At 38.7% G+C, this 25,875-nt stretch overlaps 1 protein-coding gene across 1 annotated transcript in view; it reads left to right on the forward strand.

Annotated features, from left to right (window-relative positions):
* ppp2r5b.L (protein phosphatase 2 regulatory subunit B', beta) overlaps window positions 1-25,875 on the forward strand; it is a 65,848-nt gene that overhangs the window by 24,755 nt on the left and 15,218 nt on the right. The window contains 6 exon segments of the mRNA NM_001093031.1: window positions 3,173-3,369; window positions 9,347-9,448; window positions 20,057-20,149; window positions 21,902-22,032; window positions 22,186-22,245; window positions 25,135-25,243. Of these exon segments, the coding sequence (NP_001086500.1) occupies window positions 3,173-3,369; window positions 9,347-9,448; window positions 20,057-20,149; window positions 21,902-22,032; window positions 22,186-22,245; window positions 25,135-25,243 (692 nt within the window).

Consider the following 25,875-nt stretch of genomic DNA (forward strand, 5'->3'; position numbering starts at 1 on the left):
GCTTTCCTAGGAAAACGGCTTTACAGCATTCAAGGAAGCCAGATATAGATAGGGTTATCCTTTTTTGGTATGTCAGACGCTGAGCCACATCTTCATGTTCTTCATGTTCTTTCAGACAGATCACCAGAAATAATGTTTTCCCAATTACTTTCTATTTGTGACTGTTTTTCTAATATTGAAGTGTAAAGTTTAATTTTTCACCTTCTAAAGCTCTAGGAGGGGGGGGGGGGTCACCGACCCTGTAAACTGTTCTAAATTAATACATTTAGTTGATACATTTATTATCTTTTTCCCTGCTGAGTGAGAATCCCTAAATTTCATTACAGGCAGCTGTTAGAATTCAAACACCAGAGACAGAAACCTTAAAATTTAACTTAGATTTTGGAAAAACGGTAAAAAATAAAAAAAATGGAAAGCAATTGAAAAAAGTCTTTATTTCTGAGGAACATTCTGGAAACATTTGAACTGAAAGTGTTTGGAAAGTTCACAGATTTACAGTATATTCAGCCATGCAGTATGCAGTTACATTAATATTACCCATTCTGCAGAACTAAACCCTAAAAATGAAAATGGCTAAAAATGCCATATTTTATATACTGAACTTATTACAAGAGGCTAAAGTTTGAGCTTGTCAATAGCAGCAATGATCCAGGACTTCAAACTTGTCACAGGGGGTCACCATCTTGGAAAGTGTCTGTGACACTCACATGCTCAGTGGGCTCTGATTGGCTGTTGAGAAGCTAAGCTTAGGGCTCGTCACTAATTATCCAGCAGAAAATGAGCTTCCCTGGCTGTAATATAAGCTGATGCTACAGGTTTGCTGATTATTCAATTCTGATGCTAATTGCACTGGTTTCTGTGCTGCCATGTAGTAATTATGTGTATTAATTACTAATCAGCCTTATATTGTGACATTTCTATTCTATGTACTGTATATTGTGAGTGGGTCCCTAAGCTCAGTAAGTGACAGCAGCACAGAGCATGTGCAGTGAATCAGCAGAAAAGAAGACGGGGAGCTACTGGGGCATCTTTGGAGACACAGATCTTTACTGCTAAAGGGCTGTGGTTGCCTTGGGCTGGTACAGAAGCCCAAAACATAATGTACAACATTTCTAGCTACATCTTTAGCTAAGTGTTAGTTCTCCTTTAAGAGGAGTGAGGGGACAATTATATAGTGAATAAAGTACCCCCTCTCGTAAAATATAAGGGTATTATAAGTTACAGAGGAGTTCCATGACCACATATAATCATACGGCCGAGAGCCTAGTGTTTTTATACAGGTCGAGGTGACTTGTAATATCCTCATATTTTGCAACAGGGGGTACTTTATTTTAATTTACAAGTTTCAGTGAGTCATGCGACAGAAATGACATCACTAAGCTCCGATTATAACCGATGACATCACTAAGCACCATTTCTAAGGGTATAATTTACAGGATATGCATGGCATGCATATCCTGTAAATTATACCCTTAGAAATGGTGCTTGTGTAATACATCTATATAACTACTTATATGCAGACCTCTCCTCAGCCCCAATACATTCTTTTTCACACTTTTACTCTTATACCATTACAAGTAAGGCAGCGATGTATAATATAATGTGGATGTCTTAACAGTCTAAATGTTCTGGATTTTTTTTTTCTCATGCTGTTTGGCAGCTGAATATTCCAGTGCACTTACTCATGCTGAATTTAGTGTTTTAGCCCAGGGAAAGGAATGATTGACACGCACTCTGTCAGCCCAGTACATTCTACCCAGCACAACAGATAACCCCTGCTCTCCGCAGCCTGCTTTTGAAGGGGAAGTTCGTATGATTACATTTAAATAAGATTACATGGGTAACCAATTTATTAGATATCTGCATGATCACAGTGACCCTTTCTCTTTACATTCTTTTCTAGAATGTGGATGTCTTTCTTATAGCGTAGGAGTTGAATTAATGATCCTAATTTGGGAGGCAGCAAATACTGATGATTCAGATTAAACCCGCGGGATAGGGAAGTTGGGTCAAAATGTAGGAATCTGACAAATTTCCCAATCGTACCTGTTCTGCCAGCGCTCCATAATTGGGAAGAGCCGCACCCTTCGCTGTCATTTCCACTGTCTTTGTGTTGAAACATAAATGCCAGCCTACTCTTTTCTTCTACAGGCATGGGATCTGTTATGCGGAAACCCGTTATCCAAAAGCTTTGAATTACAGAAAAGCTGTCTCCTATAGACATAATTAAATATTTTAAAATATAATTTCCTTTTTCTCTCTAATAACAGTATCTTGTACTTGATCCCAACTAAGATATAATTAATCCTTATTGGAAGCAAAACCAGCCTATTGGGTTTATTTCATGTTTACATGATTTTCTAGTAGATTTAGGGTATGGAGATCCAAATTACGGAAAGATCTGTTATCCTGAAAACCCCAGGTCCCGAGCATTCTGGATAACAGGTCCCATACCTGTATTAGAAACTAATGTTATAAGTTATCATCTACTTTGTTTGTGTATATGGCGTTTTATACTGATATAAAATATAATATATATATATATATATATATATATATATATATATATATATATATATATATATATATATATATATATATATATATATATATATATATATTTTATATCAGTAAATGTATATATATATATATATATATATTTTTATATATTCTATTTTATATCAGTATAAAACGCCATATACACAAACAAAGTAGATGATATGAAGTCTGATGCAATACAGAAACCGGGGGAACTTATAACATTAATTTCTAATACAGGTATGGGACCTGTTATCCAGAATGCTCGGGAGGGGGTTATTTACTAAACTCTGAATCACAAATTTTTTGGAAGATGGAAAACCAGCATCTCAGTTGTAGTTGCATATAAGTCAATGGGAGAAGTCCCAATGATTTTTTCATGTTTGCTGGGTTTCGTGCAATACCCCGGGTGAAAATTTCCAAAAAAATCGTGAAAAGCGAATGGAAAAAATCGTGAAAATAAGATTTTTTTTTCTCCCCCGCAAAGCAAATTCTCGGGAAAATGTAATAATGAATAAGCGTAAAAAACCCGGGCGGATTTGATCGTAGTTTGTAGCAGAAAATATTGAGATAAATTCGGACTTTGATAAATAACTGCCTAAATGTATCTTTTTTTTATTTTTATTTTGTACAGATGCCACTTCAAATGAACAGCAAGATCTTTTCTGTCAGAAGCTACAACAGTGCTGCGTACTCTTTGATTTCATAGACTCTATATCAGATCTGAAGAGCAAAGAGATCAAGAGAGCCACCTTGAATGAGCTGGTGGAATATGTAGCTACAAATCGAGGGATACTAGTGGAACCCGCATATCCAGATATTATTAAAATGGTAAGGGCATGTGCAAGCACAAACAACTGTACGTATTGATTATTGGGAGGAAGGTCAGAGAGGACAGCATTGTGATGTTTTAATAACACTTGCCTACATTAAGCAAAGGCAAATAGGAATAAATTTAATAACATTTTGCTGTGTTTGTTGCACCTGTGCGAAAATAAAGAAAACATATAGGTACAGGGAGTCCCCGAGTTGCATACACCCGCCTTACATCCAACTCACATTTAGAGGCACATTTATCAAAGATCGAATTTCGAATTCATGGCAGTTTTTAAAAACTCCCTTAAATTTGAAATTCGACCAATCGAAATGTATTAAAACAAACAAACAAACAATTTTTTTTAAAACGGATGAATTAAATGACCCAAAAACCCAAGTCGAAAATGATTCGAGTTTTTTATCTGAAGGCTCAAACCTCAGGAAGGCTGCAAACAACTCCAAATTGATCCCTGGACGTCTCCCATTGACTCAAATAGCAATTTCGGGAGGTTTTAGGTGGTGAATAGTCAAATTTGAATTCTTAAAGCGCCAGAGTATGATAAATCTCAAAAATCTAATTCAAATTTTAAAAAAAAAACGAATCGAGATTGTTGTCACAATTTTGAATATGTTGCAAGAATGTAATATTAACAGAGTGCTTTACCTATGGTAATTTAAAATGGTTAAAGATATATTTACAAATATCACAGTTTTTGACATCTACGGTGTATACTTGTACTCAAAGCTCTTCTCCTTTGTTGATGACTACCAATGTATATCCTGTGTATTCTGTAAAACTGAATAAAAAATTGAGATAAAAAAAAAAACGAATCGATTTTGAATAACTCCCTAGTCGAATTTGACCATACAAAAGTTTGAAAGTTCGAATTTCAAATTCCAATTTTCAATTCGACCCTTGATAAATCTGCCCTTTACAGACGTGGGCTGTAACATGCTCTGGTTTGCTTGACTTTTATTAGCATTTCGTAATGCCATTGACTTACTCCTCTCTTATTATCACCTCCCATTTCCACTACTTCCACACTGCACCCATTCCCTGGAATGCACAGCCTGCCCTATCATGTTATCTCTTAACTTGCAAAGTTTTAAGCACTAGTGATGTACGGGACCCGTACCCGACCCAAACCCCCCACCCCCCACCAATCTGCACCCGGCCCGGACCCGCTGCTGCCCTATATTTATAGACTCGTGGCCGCCCCGCCCACAGTGATGTCACAAAAGGGGCAGGCGGATGTCTATAAATTCCAGTGCCAGAAGCCGGTTCTGCTAGGTTGCGGACAGGGAGAGCAGGAGAAGAGCTCGACCTTGACCCGACCTGAAGATTTTGTGCAGTAGTCGGCCCAACCCGCGGGTTTCGGCCGGCCTGCACATCACTATTAAGCGCTCCTTTAAAGGGGTTGTTCAACTTTAGGAAAACTTTAAGTATGACGTAGAGAGTGATATTCTGAGACAATTTGTAATTAGTTTTATTATTTTATTATTTGTGGTTTTTTTGAGTGATTTAGCTTTTTATTCAGCCGCTCTCTAGTTTGCAAATTCAGCAATCTGGTTGCTAGGGTCCAAATTACCCTAGCAACCGTGCATTGGTTTGAATAAAAAACTGGAATATGAATAGGAGAGGCCTGAATAGAAAGATGAGTAATAAAAAGTAGCAATAACAATACAGGTGTAGCCTTACAGAGCATTTACCTTTTAGAAGGGGTCAGCGACGCCCATTTGAAAGCTGCAAAGAGTCACAAGAAAAAGGCAAAACTATAAAAAATAAACAATGAAGACCAGTTGAAAAGTTGCTTGGAATTGGCCATTCTATAACATACTAAAAGTTACCGTAAAGGTGAACCACCCCTTTAAAGATCACCTCAGTTTCTCATGGTACAGTATTTGTTTGCCATGTTAAAGTCAGACTATTAAAGTTGTTCACCTTCCGATAACTTTTTTTTCCAGTTTTCAAAAAGTTCACCAGAAATAGACTCCCTTCAATTACTTTCTATATTCTATTTGTGACCATTTTTCTAATAATGAAATTTAAAGTTTAATTTTTCACCTTCTTATGTCTTTCTGAAGTGGCTCTGGGGTAGTGATGTGCAGGCCGGCTCGGACCCGCAGCTACAGCAAAAAATCTTCACAATTCTGTTCTCTGAATTTATGCTGCGGCTGACATCGCCTCTTGGTGGGCGCGGGTCTATAAATAGAGCAGATGGAGCGGGCCGGTTCAGGATGGGAAGGGCAGTTTAGGGTCGGGTGCGGGGGGCAACCCGTCCCGAAGCAGACCTGACTGTAAACTTCAAAGTGTATATTGAAAGGAAAAGTATACCCTCCAAACAATGTAGGACTCTATAAAAATATATTACATAAAACAGCTCATATGTAAAACCCTGCTTAATGTAAATAAACCATTTTCATAGTAATATTCTTTTTTAGTATTATGTGCCATTGGGTAATCATAAATAGAAAACTGCCATTTTAAAAAAATAAGGGGCGCCCCCTGGGATCGTAGGATTCACGGTGCACACAAACCTTACATGTTAGGTCACATGAACCAATTAACAGACGGAGTTCCGACTTTTGCTTCCGCACTTCTTCCTGTTACAGTTAGAGCTGCAGTATTTCTGGTCAGGTGATCTCTTCCTGTTACAGTTAGAGCTGCAGTATTTCTGGTCAGGTGATCTTATCCTGTTACAGTTAGAGCTGCAGTATTTCTGGTCAGGTGATCTCTTCCTGTTACAGTTAGAGCTGCAGTATTTCTGGTCAGGTGATCTCTTCCTGTTACAGTTGGAGCTGTAGTATTTCTGGTCAGCTGATCTCTTCCTGTTACAGTTAGAGCTGCAGTATTTCTGGTCAGGTGATCTCTTCCTGTTACAGTTAGAGCTGCAGTATTTCTGGTGAGGATCTCTTCCTGTTACAGTTAGAGCTGCAGTATTTCTGGTCAGGTGATCTCTTCCTGTTACAGTTAGAGCTGCAGTATTTCTGGTCAGGTGATCTCTTCCTGTTACAGTTAGAGCTGCAGTATTTCTGGTCAGGTGATCTCGGAGGCAGCACACAGACCATCACAAAATGGTGGTTCAAGGCAAGAGATGTAAAAAGGCAATATTTACTTATTTGAATAAAACTATTCACTATTAGAATTCTAATTAAACTATTCACCACCTAAAACCTGTCGAATTGCTGTTTAAGTCAATGGAAGAGGGCCAGGGATTCATTTGGAGATATTTGCAACCTTCCCGGCATTCAAGTTTTTTTCGGAGAAAAACTCGAACCGAGTTTAATAGAATTCTAATTGAATTTTCGGGCCGTTTACTTTCGTCTGAGTTTAAAAAGTTTGATTTTATTAATGAATTTTGACTAGTCGAATATTGAATTTATGGGAGTTTAAAAAAAACTCACCTGAATTTGAAATTCGACCCTTGATAAATGTGCCTCTCAGGTGTGAGCAGGCAGTTATTCCTTTCCTCCTTTCTGTTATTCCAAGAGGAAGACACAGGCTCTATTTCAGATGTTGGGAAAGAAGGCGTAATTGTAAAATATTCCGTCTGTTGGAAAGCCTGTGTCTTCTAATAACACGTTTGTGTTGCCTGTTTGCCCAGTGTAATTAGTGTAAGATGGACTAAGAGCAAATTCATTCTGACACATGGAATGACTTCATAATTATGCTGATTTACAGCTCAGAATTACTATATCTGCTTCCAGCTGTGTTGCCCTCTCCAGTTTTCCTACTTCCTACTAGTGTTTCATCGGTAGTGTTGCCCCATGCCTGCGCTTTGTAGGGGATATAAAATAACTGTTTGCTTCTAACTTTCCAATCTAAAAAGAGGTGTCCTTTAAATCTAGTGTAGACTTTATATTAGGTTGTTATTTTAAACAAAATACTTACATCTGACAGATTCTACCACGTTTCCATGTCACAGGATTCTTGCTATGGGTGCAACAAGGTTCCGTTTGTAATTACATCACTAAGGGGCAGATTTATTCGTATACGATATTTTAAATTTCTTTTATTTTCAAAACTGTCAAATTTGATTAGCGTTTTTCAAAACAATTTTCAAGTTTCATCTAAAACTTACCTAATTGCTATTTAAGTCAATGGGAGAGGTGCAGGGATCAATTTGAAGTTGTTTGCAGCGTTCCTGACATTTGAGGTTTTTTTTTTTTTCAGAGAAAAAAACTTGAATCGAGTTTTTAAAATTCCAATCAAATTCGATTCTAATTCAATTCGAGTTTTCGGGTCGATGACATTCATCCGAGTTTAAAAAATTATTTTATTTTTTTTAAAATTTAGATTGGTCTATTTTATGGGAGTTTAGGGGAGTTTTTAAAAACGCACATGAATTCAAAATTCGACTTTTGATACAGATACAGAAGACGTAAAGGGATATCATAATTTACATTCTTTTGTTTATCAAAGCTTTCTGGTTCTGGAAAGATCATTAAATTCCATTTTCTAGACCGAGGTTGCAGATTGGAGAAGGATGCACTGGATTGCTGTTTTTATTTAAACAAACTATCCTGATTACAGGGAGACTGTCGTAAGGGTAAAAAAACTGTGACCTAATAGTGCTTAATAATAATAATAATAATAATCTAAATGTGTGCATTTGTTTTTTTAACTGAAAAAATTATGCAAAATACATTTTCAACCCAAACCTTGCTTATGTTGAACATAGGGGTATGATGCACCTTCAAAGGGGTGCTTCACCTTCAGGTTAACTTTTAGGGGCCCATTCACTTAGCTCGAGTGAAGGAAAATAGAGGGAAAAAAACGTCGAATTTTGAATGTTTTTTTGGCTACTTCGACCATCGAATGGGCTACTTCGACCTTCGACTAAAAATTGTTTCGACTATTCGACCATTCGATAGTCGAAGTACTGTCTCTTTAAAAAAAACTTCGACCCCCTAGTTCGCCACCTAAAACCTACCAAGGCCAATGTTAGCCTATGGGGAAGGTCCCCATAGGCTTTCCATGGTTTTTCTGATCGAAGGATAATCCTTCGATCGATGGATTAAAATCGTTCGATTTGAAGGATTTAATAGTTCGATCGAACGATTATTCCTTCGATCGTTTGATTGAACGAATTGCGATAAATCCTTCGACTTCGATATTCGAAGTATTTCAATTCGGCAGTCGAATATCGAGGGTTAATTAATCCTCGATATTCGACCCTAGGTAAATTTGCCCCTTAGTATGTTATAGAATGTTGAATTCTAAGCAACTTTCACTGACCCCTTCTAAAAAACAAATGCTCTGTAAGGCTACACATGTATTGTTATTGCTATTTTTATTACTCATCTTTCTATTCAGGCCTCTCCTATTCATATTACAGTCTCTTATTTAAATCAATGCATGGTTGCTAGGGGAATGTGGACCCTAGCAACCAGATTGTTGAAATTGCAAACTGAAGACCTGCTGATAAAAAGCTAAATAACTCAAAAACCACAAATAAAATAAAAAAAAATTAAAACTATTTGCAAATTGTCTCAGAATGTCACTCTCTACATCATACTAAATGTTAATTGAAAGGTGAACAACTCCTTTAATATTGAAGGTGCAAACCATAGAATAGACCCCATACAACACGCTATTTGGCTGGGGAGCTTAGTCCATTTATTATGCCAGTGCCAGTTTCGGGGGTAACCGCCATGCCATCTTCCCTAAATAACATTTTCTTTGGGAACGTTTCATGTAGAACATATATATGCTTTATTACACTGATGAGTTTCATTTTGCCTTCTTGTATTTCCCCTGAGAAACACCAGAAAGCAACCTTATTACTAGTTTAAGCTGATGGAAGTTGGTTTTGTTTATACAGGTTTGGTATCCGTTATCCGGAAACCTGTAATGCAGAAAGCTCAGAATTATGGGAAGGCGATCTCAAATAGACTCCATTCTACAGAAATATTTGGCAGAATATAGGGATTTTGTGCTTTGCTTTATCTACTGTAGGGAACCTTAACTTCATTTTCTTTTTATCTGCAGATTTGCTCAAATATTTTTAGAACTCTCCCACCAAGTGATAATCCAGATTTCGACCCTGAAGAGGATGAACCTACATTAGAAGCATCGTGGCCTCACATACAAGTATGAATTTATTTTGGGTTTGGAAATGTTACTGTTCACATGTGAAGGGACGATACACCCCTTTGAATCGGGCTTGTACTGAACATACTTTTTGCCTGTTGTCTCCGTTATGAAGTATCCATGTCTTTTGATATTTCTTGCACTAAACAGGGCAAAATCTGCAGTTAGAATTAAAGGAGAAGGAAAGCCCCAGGGCGCAAAACCCCTCCCCCCTCCCGTGTATTGCCCCCCCTCCCTCCTCCCCCCCTGGCCTACCCCTCCCGCTGGGCAAATGCCCCTAACTTGTTACTCACCCCTCTGCGCAGGTCCTGTCCACGGAGTTCACAGTCGCCATCTTCTCCCATGCGCGTCTTCTTCCTGCTCTGACCGGCGTCTTCTGGCGCATGCGCAGTAGGAGCAGGTACCGGTACAGCTCTATTGCGCATGCGCCGAATGTCACGAAGTGAAATCGGAAAACTTCGTGACATTCGGCGCATGCGCAATAGAGCTGTACCGGTACCTGTTCCTACTGCGCATGCGCCAGAAGACGCCGGTCAGAGCAGGAAGAAGACGCGCGTGGGAGAAGATGGCGACTGTGAACTCCGTGGACAGGACCTGCGCAGAGGGGTGAGTAACAAGTTAGGGGCATTTGCCCAGCGGGAGGGGTAGGCCAGGGGGGAGGAGGGAGGGGGGGCAATACACGGGAGGGGGGGAGGGGTTTTGCGCCCTGGGGCTTTCCTTCTCCTTTAAACTCATATTTTACTTCCTCCATTAAGAAAAACCCTCTGTATAAACAATACTGTCTCTTCTTACTTCCCCAAACTGAAGCCTTTGTTGGACTTTCAGATAACAAGCAGCTTATTATACAGAGAGCTTTTCAGCAGGATGATGCTTTGTTATTATTGTGCTTGTATGAACAGTAGCAGAAGCAGAATCTGACTTAACGTTCAGTTTTTATTTTTGCCATGTTTAGTGCAAGAATGAGCAAAATATTCCAGACTTGCGGTGAGAATGCTGCTAACCAAAATGTCAGGCACCGTTATCTTACATAAAGAGATTGTATAATTTGGCTTCATTATATTACACTGTAATGAAATGTCATTATGCTAGAAAACTGCACCAAACTTCAGTTGCAGGAACAAAAAGCATGGAACAGAGTAGGTTTGATTCTCTTTGGAGCATTATTTTGCATTATAGAGTATGGATGCACCAAATCCACTATTTTGGCTTTGGATTTGGCTGAATCCCAGAATCCTTCGAGAAAAATTTGGCCGAATACAGAACCGAATTCGAATGCTAATTTGCATATGCAAATTAGTGGTGGGAAAGGAAAAAGTGGGGAAAAAATATTTTTACTTCCTTGATTTGTGACAAAAAGTCAATTGACTTCCCTTCCCACCCCTAATTTGCAAATGCAAATCAGGATTCGGTTCAGCCAGGCACAAGGATTTGGCCGAATCAGAATCCTGCTGAAAAAGGCAGATACACATAGAATATAAATATCATAATACAAGACTGATTAGTAAACAATTCAGATTATTGATAAATGGCAGCTCCGAAACCAGTACAATTAGCACCACACTTAGCAAAACCCTTAGAAGGCCTGGATCATTAATATTATAAAAATGCTGGACCTTAAAGGGATTCTGTCATGCTTTTTATGGTGTCGTTTTTATTTCTAAATGACACTGTTTACACTGCAAATAATTCACTCTACAATATAAAATGTCATTCCTGAACCAGCAATTGTGTTTAGTTATAATATTGGTGTGTAGGTGCATCTCAGGTCATTTTGCCTGGTCATGTGCTTTCAGAAAGAGCCAGCACTTTAGGATGGAACTGCTTTCTGACAGGCTGTCGTTTCTCCTACTCAATGTAACTGAATGTGTCTCAGTGGGACCTGGATTTTACTATTGAGTGCTGTTCTTAGATCTACCAGGCAGCTGTAATCTTGTGTTAGGGAGCTGTTATCTGGTTACCTTCCCATTGTTCTGTTATTAGGCTGCTGGGGGGGGGGGGGTGATATCACTCCAACTTGCAGTACAGCAGTAAAGAGTGACTGAAGTTTATCAGAGCACAAGTCACATGACTGGGGCAGCTGGGAAACTGACAAAATGTTGAGCCCGATGTCAGATTTCAAAATTAAATATTAAAAAATCAGTTTGATCTTTTGAGAAATGGATTTCAGTGCAGAATTCTGCTGGAGTAGCACTATTAACTGATGTGTTTTGAAAAAAAACGTGTTTTCTCATGGCAGTATCCCTTTAAGGTTGGTTCAGTATATACAATCTGGTGTTTCTAGCTATATTTATTTTTAGGGTTTAGTTCTCCTTTAAACTCCCTCCAGCACATACACATGCTTTTTACAGTATGTAACAATACAACCCTTTCTAAAGTGTAAATGAATTCCTGCTAAAATGTGTGTGATTGTAACAAGTCTGGGTTTCATGATGTATCTGTATAAATATTGTGTTTTCGTTGTCTGCCTTTATTTTCCTTTTCTCTTGAGTCAATGCTACGGGCTGCACAGTGTTTTTGTTATTTATATTGTTTATTACAATAATTATATAATACATTATTACAATACAGTAAATTATATAGCACGCTTTAAAAACGCATGCTGTATTTTATTTTCTGAGACTTTTACAACCTTTAAGACATGAAACACTTTATATATTACTGCTGTAAATGAAAGAAGGCTGTATAGTTTGCTAAGTCAGTGGCTTTACAACCTGAACAACACTTAAGGGAATGTAAACCCAAAAATAACTTTTTGCCAAATGAAAGAACTTGGCAACATGGGGTAGTTTTAGCAAAATGTGAGATTAGAACTCGACTCACTCATTTTCTATTCATTCCTATGGGATTTTTAGAATCGTATTTATTAATGTAGTTCACTGTTTGATAAATATGCTTTTAAAAATCCCATAGGAATGAATAGAAAGTGAGTTTTTCTCATGGGAGTTCTAATCTCACATTTTGATAAATCTGCCCCTATATGTTCATTAAACATTCATTGGGTTGAGATCTTCTCCTGCTCTCCCCGCTGCCACTGTCAAATGCCGGCTTCCGACTTCTGGGTTCGTCTTTTATAGCCGATGAGCCTGCTCGCCCCACCCCTTTTGTGACATCATGGGGGGTCTATAAAAGCAACATAGAAGTCTGATGCGGTGGGCACTGACCAAGGTAGGGCGGGTTAACTAGGGTGTGGGTCGACCGGCACATCACTAGTATGAAGATCCAATTTACGGAAAGATGCATTATCCGGAAAACCCCAGGTCCCAATCATTCTGGATAGCAGGTCCCATACCTGTAGTAGAAGTAGTTGAAGAAGAGCAGTCTTGGCTGGAGGAGAGCCGGCTCGCTTTCTTCTTTTATTGGAACCTTGTGGTTGGTTTCTATGTCGTTTTCTAGCCTTTCCTCAGAGTGGAAATATATAAACTAAATAAATTCTTTTATATAACTGTTTTTTGTTAATAATTTGCTGTGGGGCTATTAGTGCGTCGAGGGCAGTAGTTCACGTTGTGGGAATGTAATATGAAAGGCCCTTTGATTATGAATATAGGTTTGTGTAGGGAACAAGTAATATCCAGTCTGGAGGGTTTTCTGTCTTTTTTTTATTTATTTTTTTTTGAAAGGGGTTGTTAGCCTTTGAGTTCATTGTTATTATGATATAGAGAGTGATATTCTGAGACAATTTGCAATTGGTTTTCATTTTTTATTATTAGTGGTTTGAGTTATTTAGGGGGATATGTAATGAAAGCCACTAACTTTGCCCTGGAGCAGTAACCCATAGCAACCAATCAGCAGGTAGCATTTACTGGTCACCTGTTTAAAAGCAAACGTCTTATTGGTTGCTGTCGGTTACTGCTCCTGGGCAAACTTAGCGCCTTTTACATATGGGGGCTGGTCTTTTATTTGGCAGCTCTCCAGTTTGCAATTTCAGCAATCTGGTTGCTGGGTCCAAATTACCCTAGCAACCATGCACTGATTTGCATAAAAGACTGGGATATGAATTGGATGTGGCCTGACTAGAAAGATTAATAAAACAAATGAAGATTAATAAAAAGTAGCAAAAACAGCCTTATAATAGTAGCCTCACAGAGCATTTGTTTTTCAGATGACTCTCTCATTTGAAAACTGTAAAGGAGGGTCAAACGATATATATATATATATATATATATATATATATATATATATATATATATATATATATATATATATATATATATATATATATATATATATATATATATATATATATATATTATAAAACATAAAGACCAATTGAAAAGTTGCTTAGAATTACCTGTAATAATATAACACTAATGCTTATTCTAAGCAACCTTTCAATTGATCCTCATTCAGTTGGTCTTCTAGGTCTGCTAGAGATTGTTCTTTATTTTTGTTGCAGATTGTTTTGTAGTGTCATATTAAAGGGCTGCTTCACTTTAACTTTTATGTTATAGAATGGCCAATTCCAAGCAACTTTTCAGTTGGTTGTCATTCTTTCTTTATAGTTTTTTGCTGCCTTCTCCTGACTTTTTCAAGCTTTCAAATGGGGGGGGGGGGGGGGGGTCACTGACCCCCTCTAAAAACAAATGCTCTGTAAGGCTACAAAAATATTATTTCTACTATTATTACTCCTCTTTCTATTCAGACATCTCCTATTCATATTCCAGTTTTTTATTCAAATCCGTGCATTGTTGCTAGGGTAATTTGGACCCTACCAACTAAATAACGGAATTTGCAATCTGGGGAACTGCTTAATTAAAAACGCTAAATAACTCAAACTACAAATGATAAAAAAGGACAACCAATTGCAAATTGTCTCAGAATAACAGTTAACTCAAAGGTGAATCACCCCTTTTAAGGGGTGGTTCGCATTTAAGTTTACTTTTAGTATGTTATGGAATGGCCCATTCTAAGCAACTTTTCAATTTGTCCTCATTATTTTTTTTTTTTATTTATTTGCCTTTTTCTTCTGACTCTTTCCAGCTTTTACATGAGGGTCACTGACCCTATCAAATACTCTGTAATGCTACAAATGTATTGCTATTGCTACTTTTGAGTATTCATCTTTCTATTCAGGCCTCTCCTTTTCATATTCAAATCCCTGTGTGGTTGCTAGGGTACTCTGGACCCTAGCAACCAGATTACTGCAAACAGTGCTGCTAAATAAAAAAATAAATAACTCAAAACCCACAAATTATACGAAAAATTAAGACCAATTGCAAATTGTCTCAGAATTTTACTCTGTACATCATACTAAGGCAGGGGCAGACGGGCAGATTCGGGGAGATTTAGTCGCCTGGTGACTAATCGCCTCTTCTTTGTGGTGATAATCTCCCCGAACTGCCTTCTGACTGCTAAAATGAAAAATCGCCTGCGGAAATGCACTCGCGGTGCTTCGATTTCCGAAGCCTTGTGAGGCAACTTCAGGTGACTTCGGAAATCGAAGCGGCGCGAGTTCCATTACACTGGCGTTTTCTTATTATAGCAGGAAGAAGGCAGTTCAGGAAGTTTGTCTCCCCGCAGACGAGGCGATTAGTCGCCATGCGAGTAAATCTCTCCGAATCTGCCCGTATGCCCCTGCCCTAAACGTTAATTTAAAAGTGAACAACCCCTTTATAAAGTATACAACCCCTTTATAAAGTATAAGTCCCATTAACAGAAACTTTTTGAAAAGGAAGCGATACTTTTGCATAAAAATAACATGGTCTTAACAAAACATCCATCACTGGAACTCAAAAATACTGGCTTGAAATGCATTTGGGGCTTTTAGCCCTTCTCTGGTGTTCTACTGTTCCCCTGAAAAGCACCGGTAAGTCCCTCTAATGCAGATATTGTAGTTTTCCTTTATGGGCATTGTGCATCTAGACATGATCCAACAAGGTTGGCTAAGTTAATTACGGTAAAGGGAATTAAGGATCTCTGTTATGAAGTGAGGCTGCTGGCCAAGCTGAGGTTGTTTACACTGGAGAAGAGAGGCTTAACTGGCTGATATAATCACAGAGTATAAATATATAAAGGGGACCTAACAGTAACCTCTTTTATTCACCAGAACATCATGCCAGAAGGGACAGGTGAATCCATCCAGGTTACATGAAAGGAGATTTCATCTTAAAGGCATACTGTACCCTCTCATTTTCCTACACAAGTGTGCTAACACTGAGGGCTAATATCTGTGCCTGCATATATTTAAATATCTATGATAATGTAGAGGTTTGCCCTCTATGGAGAGTGCCATTTATAGCCCCACCATATTTATGTCTGCTAGGCCACACCCTTTTATGTTTTCCTAGTCACACATGGTTAATTCTAAGCAACTTTTAAATTAGGGATGCACTGAATCCACTATTTTGGATTCACTGAACCCCTGAATCCTTAGCAAAAGATTTGGCTGAATACTGAATCAGGATCCTAATTTGCATATGCAAATTAGGGATGGGAAGGGGAAAACTGTTTTTACTTCCTTGCTTTGTGACATAAAGTCACACGATTTCCCTCCCCGTCCCTAATTTACATATGCAAATTAGTATTTGGATTTGGTACGGCCGAATCCTGCTGAAAACGGCTGGATTCGCTGCATCCCTATTTTAAATTGGTCTTCATTTTTTATTATATTTTTTTAATTTGCCTTTATCTTCTGACTCTTTCCAGCTTTCAAATGGGGGTCACTGACCCATCTAAAAAACAAATGCTCTGTAAGGCTACAAACGTATTGCTATTACTACTTTTTATTGCTCCTCTTTCTATTCAGGCCTCTCTATTCATATTCCTGTCTCTTATTAAAATCAATGCATGGTTGCTAGGGGAATTTGGACCCTAGCAACTAGATGACTGAAATTACAAACTGGAGAGCTGCTGAATAAAAAGCTAAATAACTCAAAAACCCACAAATAACAAATGAAAACCAGTTGTAAATTGTCTCAGGCTAGCACTCTCTACATTATACTAAATCAAAGGTGAACAACCGGTTTAAATATTTTGTAGACCTCCCTGTGCTGAAACACAATTTTTGGCAACCTTCATAGACTCACTAGATGGACTCATTTCTCAGCCAGTGCTATGCATACTCCGGCAAACCGTGATGTGGAAATGGCGGAGCTCACCCAACACGCTCCGTCTCCTTTTCGTTTGCTGCTCTCGTGAAAAACCGGCTACCTCTCTCCGACTGCAACTGCAGATACTCACTCGCTTATGATTACAGATCGAAGCATTCTTGGTAGGGATGCATCGAATCCACTATTTTGGATTCGGCCAAATCTTGGCTATTCAGGGGTTCGGCTGAATCCAAAATAGTGGATTCAAATTGGATTTGGATTTGATTTGGTTCGACTGGACAGTAGAATTCTCCAAATCCGAATCCTGCTGAAAAAGGCCGAATCCCGAGCTGAATCCTGGATTTGGTGCTTCCTTAATTCTTGGAGAACTATCAGATTAATAACAAATTGGCTTTATTGAAGCACACGTATGAATTATATTACAGCAGTGGGTGTGCAAAACTATGAATCTAACTAGGAATCTATATGCTTCATTTATAAGTAGGCGTTAACCGAATCCACTATTTGGGATTCGGCCGAATCCATGTATCCTTCGTGAAAGATTCGGACGAATACCGAACCAAATCCGAACCCTAATTTGCGTATGCAATTTTGGGGTAGGAAAGGAAAACGTGGAAAAAAGTCTTTTGTGATGAAAAGTCACATGATTTCCCTTCCTGCGCCTAATTTACGCAAATTCGTTTCGGCCTGACACAAGGATTCGGCCGAATTCTGCTGAAAAAGGCCGAATCCTGTATTCCTTGCATCCCTATGTATAAGTAAACTATAGAGCTGCTGAATAAAATGCTAAATAACTCAAAAACCATCAATAATAAAAAATGAAAACCAATTGTAATTTGTTTCCGAATATCTAAACATCACACTAAATCAAAGGTGAACAACCCCTTTAAACTAGTTTCCATAATGCAATGTGACGTATACAAACACGTGTTCATATAGAAATGTAGTATATGCAGCATCGGTACATAATATACACAGTAGCAAAAATAAATATAAACTGTCACAAAGATGAAGCGGCAAATGTTAGGAGAAAGGAGGTCCAGACCCTCGGAGCTTCCATTCCTGTCTCTTTAAATATACGATTGAGTGACAGATGGGGTACCAGGAAATGGTGTGAGAGACAGCTGATTAGGAGGAGACAGAGGAAAGAAAGGAGACGTTTAGATGAGAGTTCCATAGAATCTTCTTTCAAAGAACATCACAAGCTTTCCATTGTTTTCAGTCTTAACAGTCGTCCCCTTATTCCCTATGGAGAACGTCTTGCTGCATCTTGTGATAGTGAAACCTCTTTGTGTCAATCACATGCTGCTATAAAGTGTCAGCCCCCTCGCCCCCCCAAATAAAGTGACCATCTGCTGAGCTAAAGCATATTTAACCCTTTCCCTACCCTAGCCTTTCAACTGCGCAGCTCCTCTTGGATATAAATGGCTGTCGTGCTGTTTTCATGTCGACACCTTGAGTCTTAAGCTGTACGGCATGTAAAGGGTTAATAAGTTCAAAAACATGCATGCGGTATCATTAGGAATCTTGTTACAAGCAGTGTCGGACTGTGGGTGCCGGGGCTGCTGTCCAAGGCCCCACCCCCTGCTTGGCCTCCGCTGACTGGGCACAAATCCGTCCGAACACGCACAAAGTTTTGCCGCGACCAATCGCAAAAGGGAAGTCGCTGCAGGAAGAGTCCTGCAAATCTGGGTGCGGATCTGGGCCGATGGGGGCCCACCAGGTTTTTTCCTGGTGTCCCTCCAGCCCAGTCTGACCCTGGTTACAGGCCAACCCCTTTCGAAATAAAAAATAACAAAAGTGCTATAAAGGTGATACCTTAATTGGTTAACTATGATAATCATAGCAAGCTTTCAGAACATTTTAGTACTTTTTTCAAGATGACTACTTCAAACAATATGCTGAATCTTGCAAACAATATTGGATATTAACCCCCTTTAAGGGGTGGTTCACCTTTAAAGGAACAGTAACACCAATTTTTTATTTAAATTTATTTATTTTTTAATGCTTAAATCCCCCCCCAAAACAGCTATAATAATAGGTAAGGCCTACTTCCACTTGGCTTTTTTCCCCCCAAATATTCAGCTTGAATTTGACTTTCAAAAGTGCCCCATAACAGGCTAAAGGCGACAGCAGCTTGAATTCCTCCATAAAGCACCTTTTTTTTTTTTTCCAGCATCTGCAGCTTAAATATATGCTCACCTCATTACCCCAATGCAATGCAGAATATTTAAATGATTGTATTTAGAAAGTTCTTACTTTAGTATGAAAAAGCTTATATAAAATGTTCACTATAGTTACCCATTAAAAATGTCTTTGTTCCTTTGCCCTAATGTAATGTACATATGCCTGATGAAATAGGGCCATGATGTGCCAAAACTATCTTAAAGGAGAACTAAACCCTAAAAATGATTGTGGTTAAAAAGCCCATATTTTATATACTAAACTTATTGCACCAGCCTAAAGTTTCAGTTTGTCAATAACAGCTGATCCAGGACTTCAAACTTGTCACAGGGGGTCACCATCTTGGAAAGTGTCTGTGACACTCACATGCTCAGTGGGCTCTGATTGGCTGTTGAGAAGCTAAGCTTAGGGCTCGTCACTAATTACCCAGCAGAAAATGAGCTTCCCCTGTAATATAAGCTGATGCTACAGGTTTGCTGATTATTAAATGCTGATGCTAATTGCACTGGTTTCTGTGCTGCCATGTAGTAATTATCTGTATTCAGAAACGTAACTAGAGCGGAGGGCCCTGGCGCGGGACGTGCAGCTGTGCCCCGCCCCCTCCGTACACCCAGAAACTGTCACATTTACCTAAGAACACAGTGGCGCGCGAGCTGCCGGGGGGCCCCTGAAGGGTTGCGGGCCCTGGCACAATCGCACCCCCTGCTCCCCCGGTAGTTATGCCACTGTCTGTAATAATTACTAATCAGCCTTATATTGTGACATTTCTATTCTATGTGAACTGTATATTGTGAGTGGGTCCCTAAGCTCAGTAAGTGACAGCAGCACAGAGCATGTGCAGTGAATCAGCAGAAAAGAAAATGGGGAGCTACTAGGGCATCTTTGGGGACACAGATCTTTACTGCTAAAGGGCTGTGGTTGCCTTGGGCTGGTACAGAAGCACAAAACATCATGTACAACATATCTAGCTACTTCTTTAGTTACACTTTAGTTCTTTAAAAAGTGAAATGTTTGGTTGGTGTACTTATCGGATGGGGAATTAGTTGCCTGTGCATGGGCCTGCTCTACCACTCAAGACTGACAACAGTTGGCAACTTATTGGTCCATGTGTGAAATGCTTCATTTTACTTTCCTAAATATCTGGCGGAAAACAGGTCTGGTTAAAAAAAAAAATCCCAAGGGGTTACATCAGCCTTGATGTGGTCCTTGCTGGACTAGTCCATGTACTGTCTTGGTATGGTCCAGTTATTGGTCTACAGGCCAACCCTTTAATTTGGGCAGTTTAACCTGTGCTGAAAATCCATAATTTAGGTATTATAATACACCCTAAATATTGTATTAACCTAACTTCTTATCATTTCTTTCTCTTTTTCCCTAGCTTGTGTATGAGTTTTTTCTCCGATTTTTGGAGAGTCCAGATTTTCAGCCTAGTATTGCAAAGCGGTTTGTGGACCAGAAATTTGTACAGCAGGTAATATACATTTTACATATCTATAAACATGACTGTACATTCCATAAGCCAGTGTCATGTGAGATAATTAATTTTGTGCCTCAGGTCGCTGAAATTAAACACAAGGAACAATATTACAGGCTTGGCTGTTTAGTAAAATAATAGAATGGGTCACGGGAGTTGAAAATCCTCTTCAAGAAATAATTGTGGGATATCACAAGGCCTTTTTAGACTGATAGATTAGGCAAGCAGTGCTCTGAAAAAGCCTTGGTGGGAAACACGTGTAGGCCTTGGGGTTCAGCCATTTGCTTCTCTGTTAATAGCCATTATCTATGAGGGGCTGCAGTTGGGGAGCAGAGTGTCTGAAAATGCACATTTGAATTACCGTATTATACCCTATAGCTGGGCATCTAGCACATTTCTTCTTGAAAATCACAGGTCTAATCAGGGCCACAATCAGTAGCGGGATTGAATGGATCCTAGTCAGGGTGATGGCGTGGGGGGGACTGATGGCGTCTCTTTAAAGGAGAAGGAAAGCTTTATCAGAAAGGTCTATATACATATACCAGTAAACCCTCAAAGTAATGCTGCTCTGTCAAAATAAACCCATTTCTTTCCTTCTATTGTGTACTCATGGGCTTCTGTATCAGACTTCCTGTTTTCATCTTAAACCTCCATGGCTGGGGCTTGAGCATGCTCAGTTTTCCCCTCTCTCCCTCCCTCCTCCCATCCCTGCTGTAATCTAAGCCCAGAGCTATGAGTGAACAGGGAGAGACTCGGACAGGAAGTGATGTCACACCAAGCCAATATGGCAGCTGCTATCCTAAACAAACAGAGAGAGCTTCTAGATCTGTTTACTCTGGTATGGTAAAGCATTCTGCAGAATAAATAGTGTTCTAGCTTGCACTATTGTGCGTAATCTATTAGCTATAAACTGCTTTGGTAGCTTTCCTTCTCCTTTAAAGATGCAAAAGTCAGATCTACAAGCTACATAGGCATCAAGGCTTGCAGGGGAGTGTAGTTTGGCTGGATCCTGGGTGGGGTTTGTGAATAATAGAACAGAGATGGACCAGGGAAGCAATTTATATGGTAGCCCTGAGGGTCCAGGCTGGCAGTGGAGGGAAGGACAATGCTAACTACAATGTACAGATATGGGACCTATTATCCAGAATGCTGAGGACCTGGGGTTTTCTGGATAATGGATCTTTCTGTAATTTTGATCTTCATACCTTAAGTCTAATAGAAAATCATTTAAACAGGAGGGGGCAGATTTATTAAGGTTCAAAGTGAAAATTCGAATTTGAATTTTCGATTTTTATTTATTGTAAAAACATTCAAATCCGAATTGTGAATTATCCAAACTCGATTCAAGTTTTAATTCGAATTTGAATTTTGAGACTTATCATACTCTGGCCCTTTAAGAACTTGAATTCAACTATTCGCCACCTGAAACCTGCCTAATTACTGTATAAGTCAATGGGAGAGGTCCAGGGATCTATTTGGTGATGTTTGTTGCCTTCCTGACATTCAAGTTTTTTTTTCTAATTGAGTTTTTAGAATTCAAATCGAATTCGATCGTTTAAATTCATTAGAGTTTTAAAAAAATCGATTTTATTAATAAATTTCGACTAGTTGGATTTCAAATTTAGGGGAGCTTAAAAAAACTCACATAAATTTTGAAATTTACGCACATAAAAAAACTCACATAAATTCAACTGTAATAACAATCAGACTAGTCTTTAAACTGTCACGTTTTCTTTCTTCATTTAACAGCTTTTAGATCTTTTTGACAGCGAAGACCCCAGAGAGAGAGACTTCTTGAAGACTGTGCTGCATCGAATTTATGGGAAATTTCTAGGGCTCAGAGCGTTTATAAGGAAACAGATTAACAATATTTTTCTCAGGTATTGTTACAGTTGTTAATTCCGTTTGTTTTTTTATTTTTTTTTTTTATTTTATCCATTTGGTATTTATCCTGTATTTAATCTGACATCCGATATTTTGTGCTGAAATAAATTTGCATTTATATTATATTATTATTTATATTTTTCCTGCAGGTTTATCTATGAAACGGATCATTTTAATGGTGTGGCTGAATTGCTGGAAATACTGGGAAGGTAATTCATGAAAAATCTATCTTTGCACGTAAACTGTTATGAAAAGAAGCTTTTGTGGCCGCCTCCTCACTCTCGCTCTTGTTCTCGTACTCTGCCTGGCTCATCCTGAATAAGCTTATAACTATGTCCTGGTTAGCCATTGTTTCCTAAACAATAAATAGCTGCTGCCAGATAAAAACATTCCTTCTAAGAGTAATGACAGCAGAGCGTTGTCTGTAAATGCTGTGCTGGAAGTTTATTGTAATTGAAGACTCCCTGATGCATTACCAGACTATATTATGTCAGGTAAGGAGAGATTAGCTGTAATACTTTAAAGGGATAAGACACCCGACTGCCTGCCGTTAGTTTTAATGAAAATGGGTGTTTACTGGCCAAAATCAAGCGACAGGCAGCTTCCATTTTATTTATTTTATTTCTTCTATTTTTATGATATGATTTTTATTTTTTAATTACGCTGTTTACATTGCAAATAATTCACTCTACAATATAAAATTTCAATCCTGAAACAAGTATTTTTTTTTTTTTTTTTTTAAGTATTGGTGTGTAGGTGCATCTCAAGTCATTTTGCCTGGTCATGGTGCTTCTCGGAAAGAGCCAGCGCTTTAGGATGGAACTTATTCAGCAACTCTCCAGTTTGTAATTTCAGCAACCTGTTTGCTATGGTCCCTAGCAACCATGCATTGTTGTGAATAAGAGACTGGGATATGAATAGGCGAGACCTGAATAGAAATACGAGTAATAAAAAGTAGCAATAACATTACATTTGTAGCCTTAAGGTGGCCATACATATGGCGGGAGACGAGCAGACCAACATTGGCAAAAAGGCTTTCATTTTGGTCGGCTGGTCGGAAAATAGGCAACTGAACAACGGCCACTGTTAGTGCTGATTCGTCAGATACAGGTAGAATTCTATTGTTTCTCTGTATATCTGATGATTCAGCTCTACACGTGTATTGAAACAAGCGATCTTTGGTCTATGGCCACCTTAACAGAGCATTTATTTGTTCTAGATGGGATAACTGTCCCCATTTTGAAAGTTCGAAAGGCAAATCATTCAAAAACTATAAAAATAAATCAATAATGAAGACCAATTAAAAATGTTCCTTAGAACAGGCAATTATATAACACCCCCCTTTAAACAACCCCCCTTTTGTCAAAAATGAGTTCAATGAATAGGGCTTGATCTACCTGTGTTTTTTTTTAAATTAAATTAGGGCCTATTTATCAAAGGTTGAATTTTAGAGTTATATGAGCTTTTTTATACCTCGCTTGAACTCCCAACTTGAATGGGTACAAATTTATGAAAAAAGTAGAATGGAAAAAACTCAAATCAGCGAGTTCGATGTCAACAACCTCACCAAAAAAAAAACCTAGAACATCATGAAAGCTATTAACATCTTCAAATGGTTCAAGGGACCTCTGCCAGTGACTTCTACATGACCTTGACAGGTTTTAGATGGTGTATTTTCGGATTCGAACGGTTTCCAGCTTTGCGGGATAATAAATTCGATTTTTGGCTTTAAAACTCAAATTATTTAATGGAAAACTCAACTCGATCTTTAATAAATTTGCCCCTTAAAGTAGATTAAGCTTAAATGCAAGAAGAAGATTCTCTTCTGTGATACCGCCAATAAGGCGCCATCTTTTATTCTCGGGCACGCAGACAATAACCGAGTTTGTTCTATTCAGAACAAGGTTAGTGACTAAATCAAAGAACATTCCTTTCACATAAGAATTGTGCCACTGATTATAAAGTAACTGAGAACATGTTTGTACCTATAATATGTTTATATAGACACAAACACACAAACATTAACTGTATCCAGTAAGAAGAGCAGCCTGGCTCTGTGTGTTGTAGCTTTTCCGTTATTGTTTTTTGTTGCTAGTGAACACAAGTGCGTTTAGTATGCCCAGCACAAGGCAGCCATACTTACAGGCAGGGACGCCATCAGAAATCATGGGGCCCCGTACAACAAACTTTCTGGGTCCCATGCCTCACCCCGAATACTGTCCACACCACAGTAAAAAGGCCACAAAGACAGCACTAAAAACGATCAACCTCCCCCACACACACATACACACATTATAAAAAGCCACTGTTCAAAACACCATTTAAAGTTTAAAAAAAAAAAAAAAAAAAATTGGCGGGCCAGGGTCTCGCATAGTTTTTAAAAAAACATGGGTGGTCAGGGCCCCCATACAAGTTTAAAAAAGATCATTAGAAAAAAAAAAATGTGCATGGGCCCCCCATAAAAGTTTTCAAAAAAAAAATATGGTGGCCAGGGCCCCCTTATAAATTAAAAAACAAAACAAAAAAAACATTGTCGCCAGGGGCCTATATAGTATTAAAATATTACATTGGCGAGAGGTTTATATAAAATAAAAACAACACATTGGTGTTCATTGGAACTTACCTTCGGCTCCTTTTGTGGCTTCAGCATTGGCTCCTTTAGCGTCTTCGGGTCTTTTTGCAGCTTCAGGTTTTTGGCTTTTGGTATTTTCCCGGCTTCAGGTCTTTTCGCGGCTTTGAGTCTTCTGCACTTCAGGAGTTTGAGTCTTCGGAACTTCAGCGGTTCTGCGGTGTCAAGGGGGGCCTGGCTAATTTGAAAAGTGCAACACAGCTGGGCCCCCCTTTAGGCCCAGGCCTGGTAAAGATGTGCCCCCTGATGGGTGACCCTGCTTATAGGGGTAACCAAGTTTATTCCTTAGTAAGCTTTAGTAGTGTAGTCAACTTCTCTAAGGAGTTATGCCTTTTTATTTATTAGCCCAAGCCCCCATCCTTGTTTGTTGTGTGTACATAATAAGTTGTAAAAAAATGTATTTGCCACATGTAGAGAAGAAACATTGGTTTGTTTTTAATTGTTTCTCAATATCCTGTTTTATCCATAGTATCATAAATGGATTTGCATTACCGCTGAAATCTGAACATAAGCAGTTCCTCATGAAGGTCCTGATTCCTATGCATACAGCAAAGGGTTTAGCCTTGTTTCATGCACAGGTAAGTGCCACAACAACACAAACCTTTATATAACTTATTAAATATAGCTTGACTCAAAGGTATCGGTGTATTACAAGAGATATTGTATGTATTACAAGAGATATTGTATGGCCAGAAATTTAAGCATATCGGGGTGCGTATTTATAAAGCTTAGTAATAGTGGCATGGTAATACCAGGGCTATGGAGTCGGTACATAAATCCTTAGACTCCAACTCCTCCGTTTTTTAAAGGAACAAACACCAAAAACTGAAAGTGTAACAAAGTAATTAAAATATAATGGTGTTTCCCTGCACTGGTAAAAGCTGTGTGTTTGCTTCAGAAAGACTACTATAGTTTATATAAACAAGGTGCTGTGTAGCCATGGGGGCAGCCATTCAAGCACAGGATACACAGATAAGTACTACTATAGTTTATATAAACAAGCTGCTGTGTAGCCATGGGGTAAGCCATTCATGCTGGAAAAAAGGAGAAAAGGCACAGGTTACATAGCAGATAACAGATAAAACGCCATTGTATTTGACTGGGCTTGTCTGTTATGTGCTATGTAACCTGTGCCTTTTTTCCAGCTTGAATGGCTGCCCCATGGCTACTATAGTAGTCTTTCTGAAGCAAACGCTCAGTTTTTCCCAGT

This window comes from Xenopus laevis, chromosome 5L, assembly GCF_017654675.1.
Source record: "Xenopus laevis strain J_2021 chromosome 5L, Xenopus_laevis_v10.1, whole genome shotgun sequence".
Taxonomy (NCBI): Eukaryota; Metazoa; Chordata; class Amphibia; order Anura; family Pipidae; genus Xenopus; species Xenopus laevis.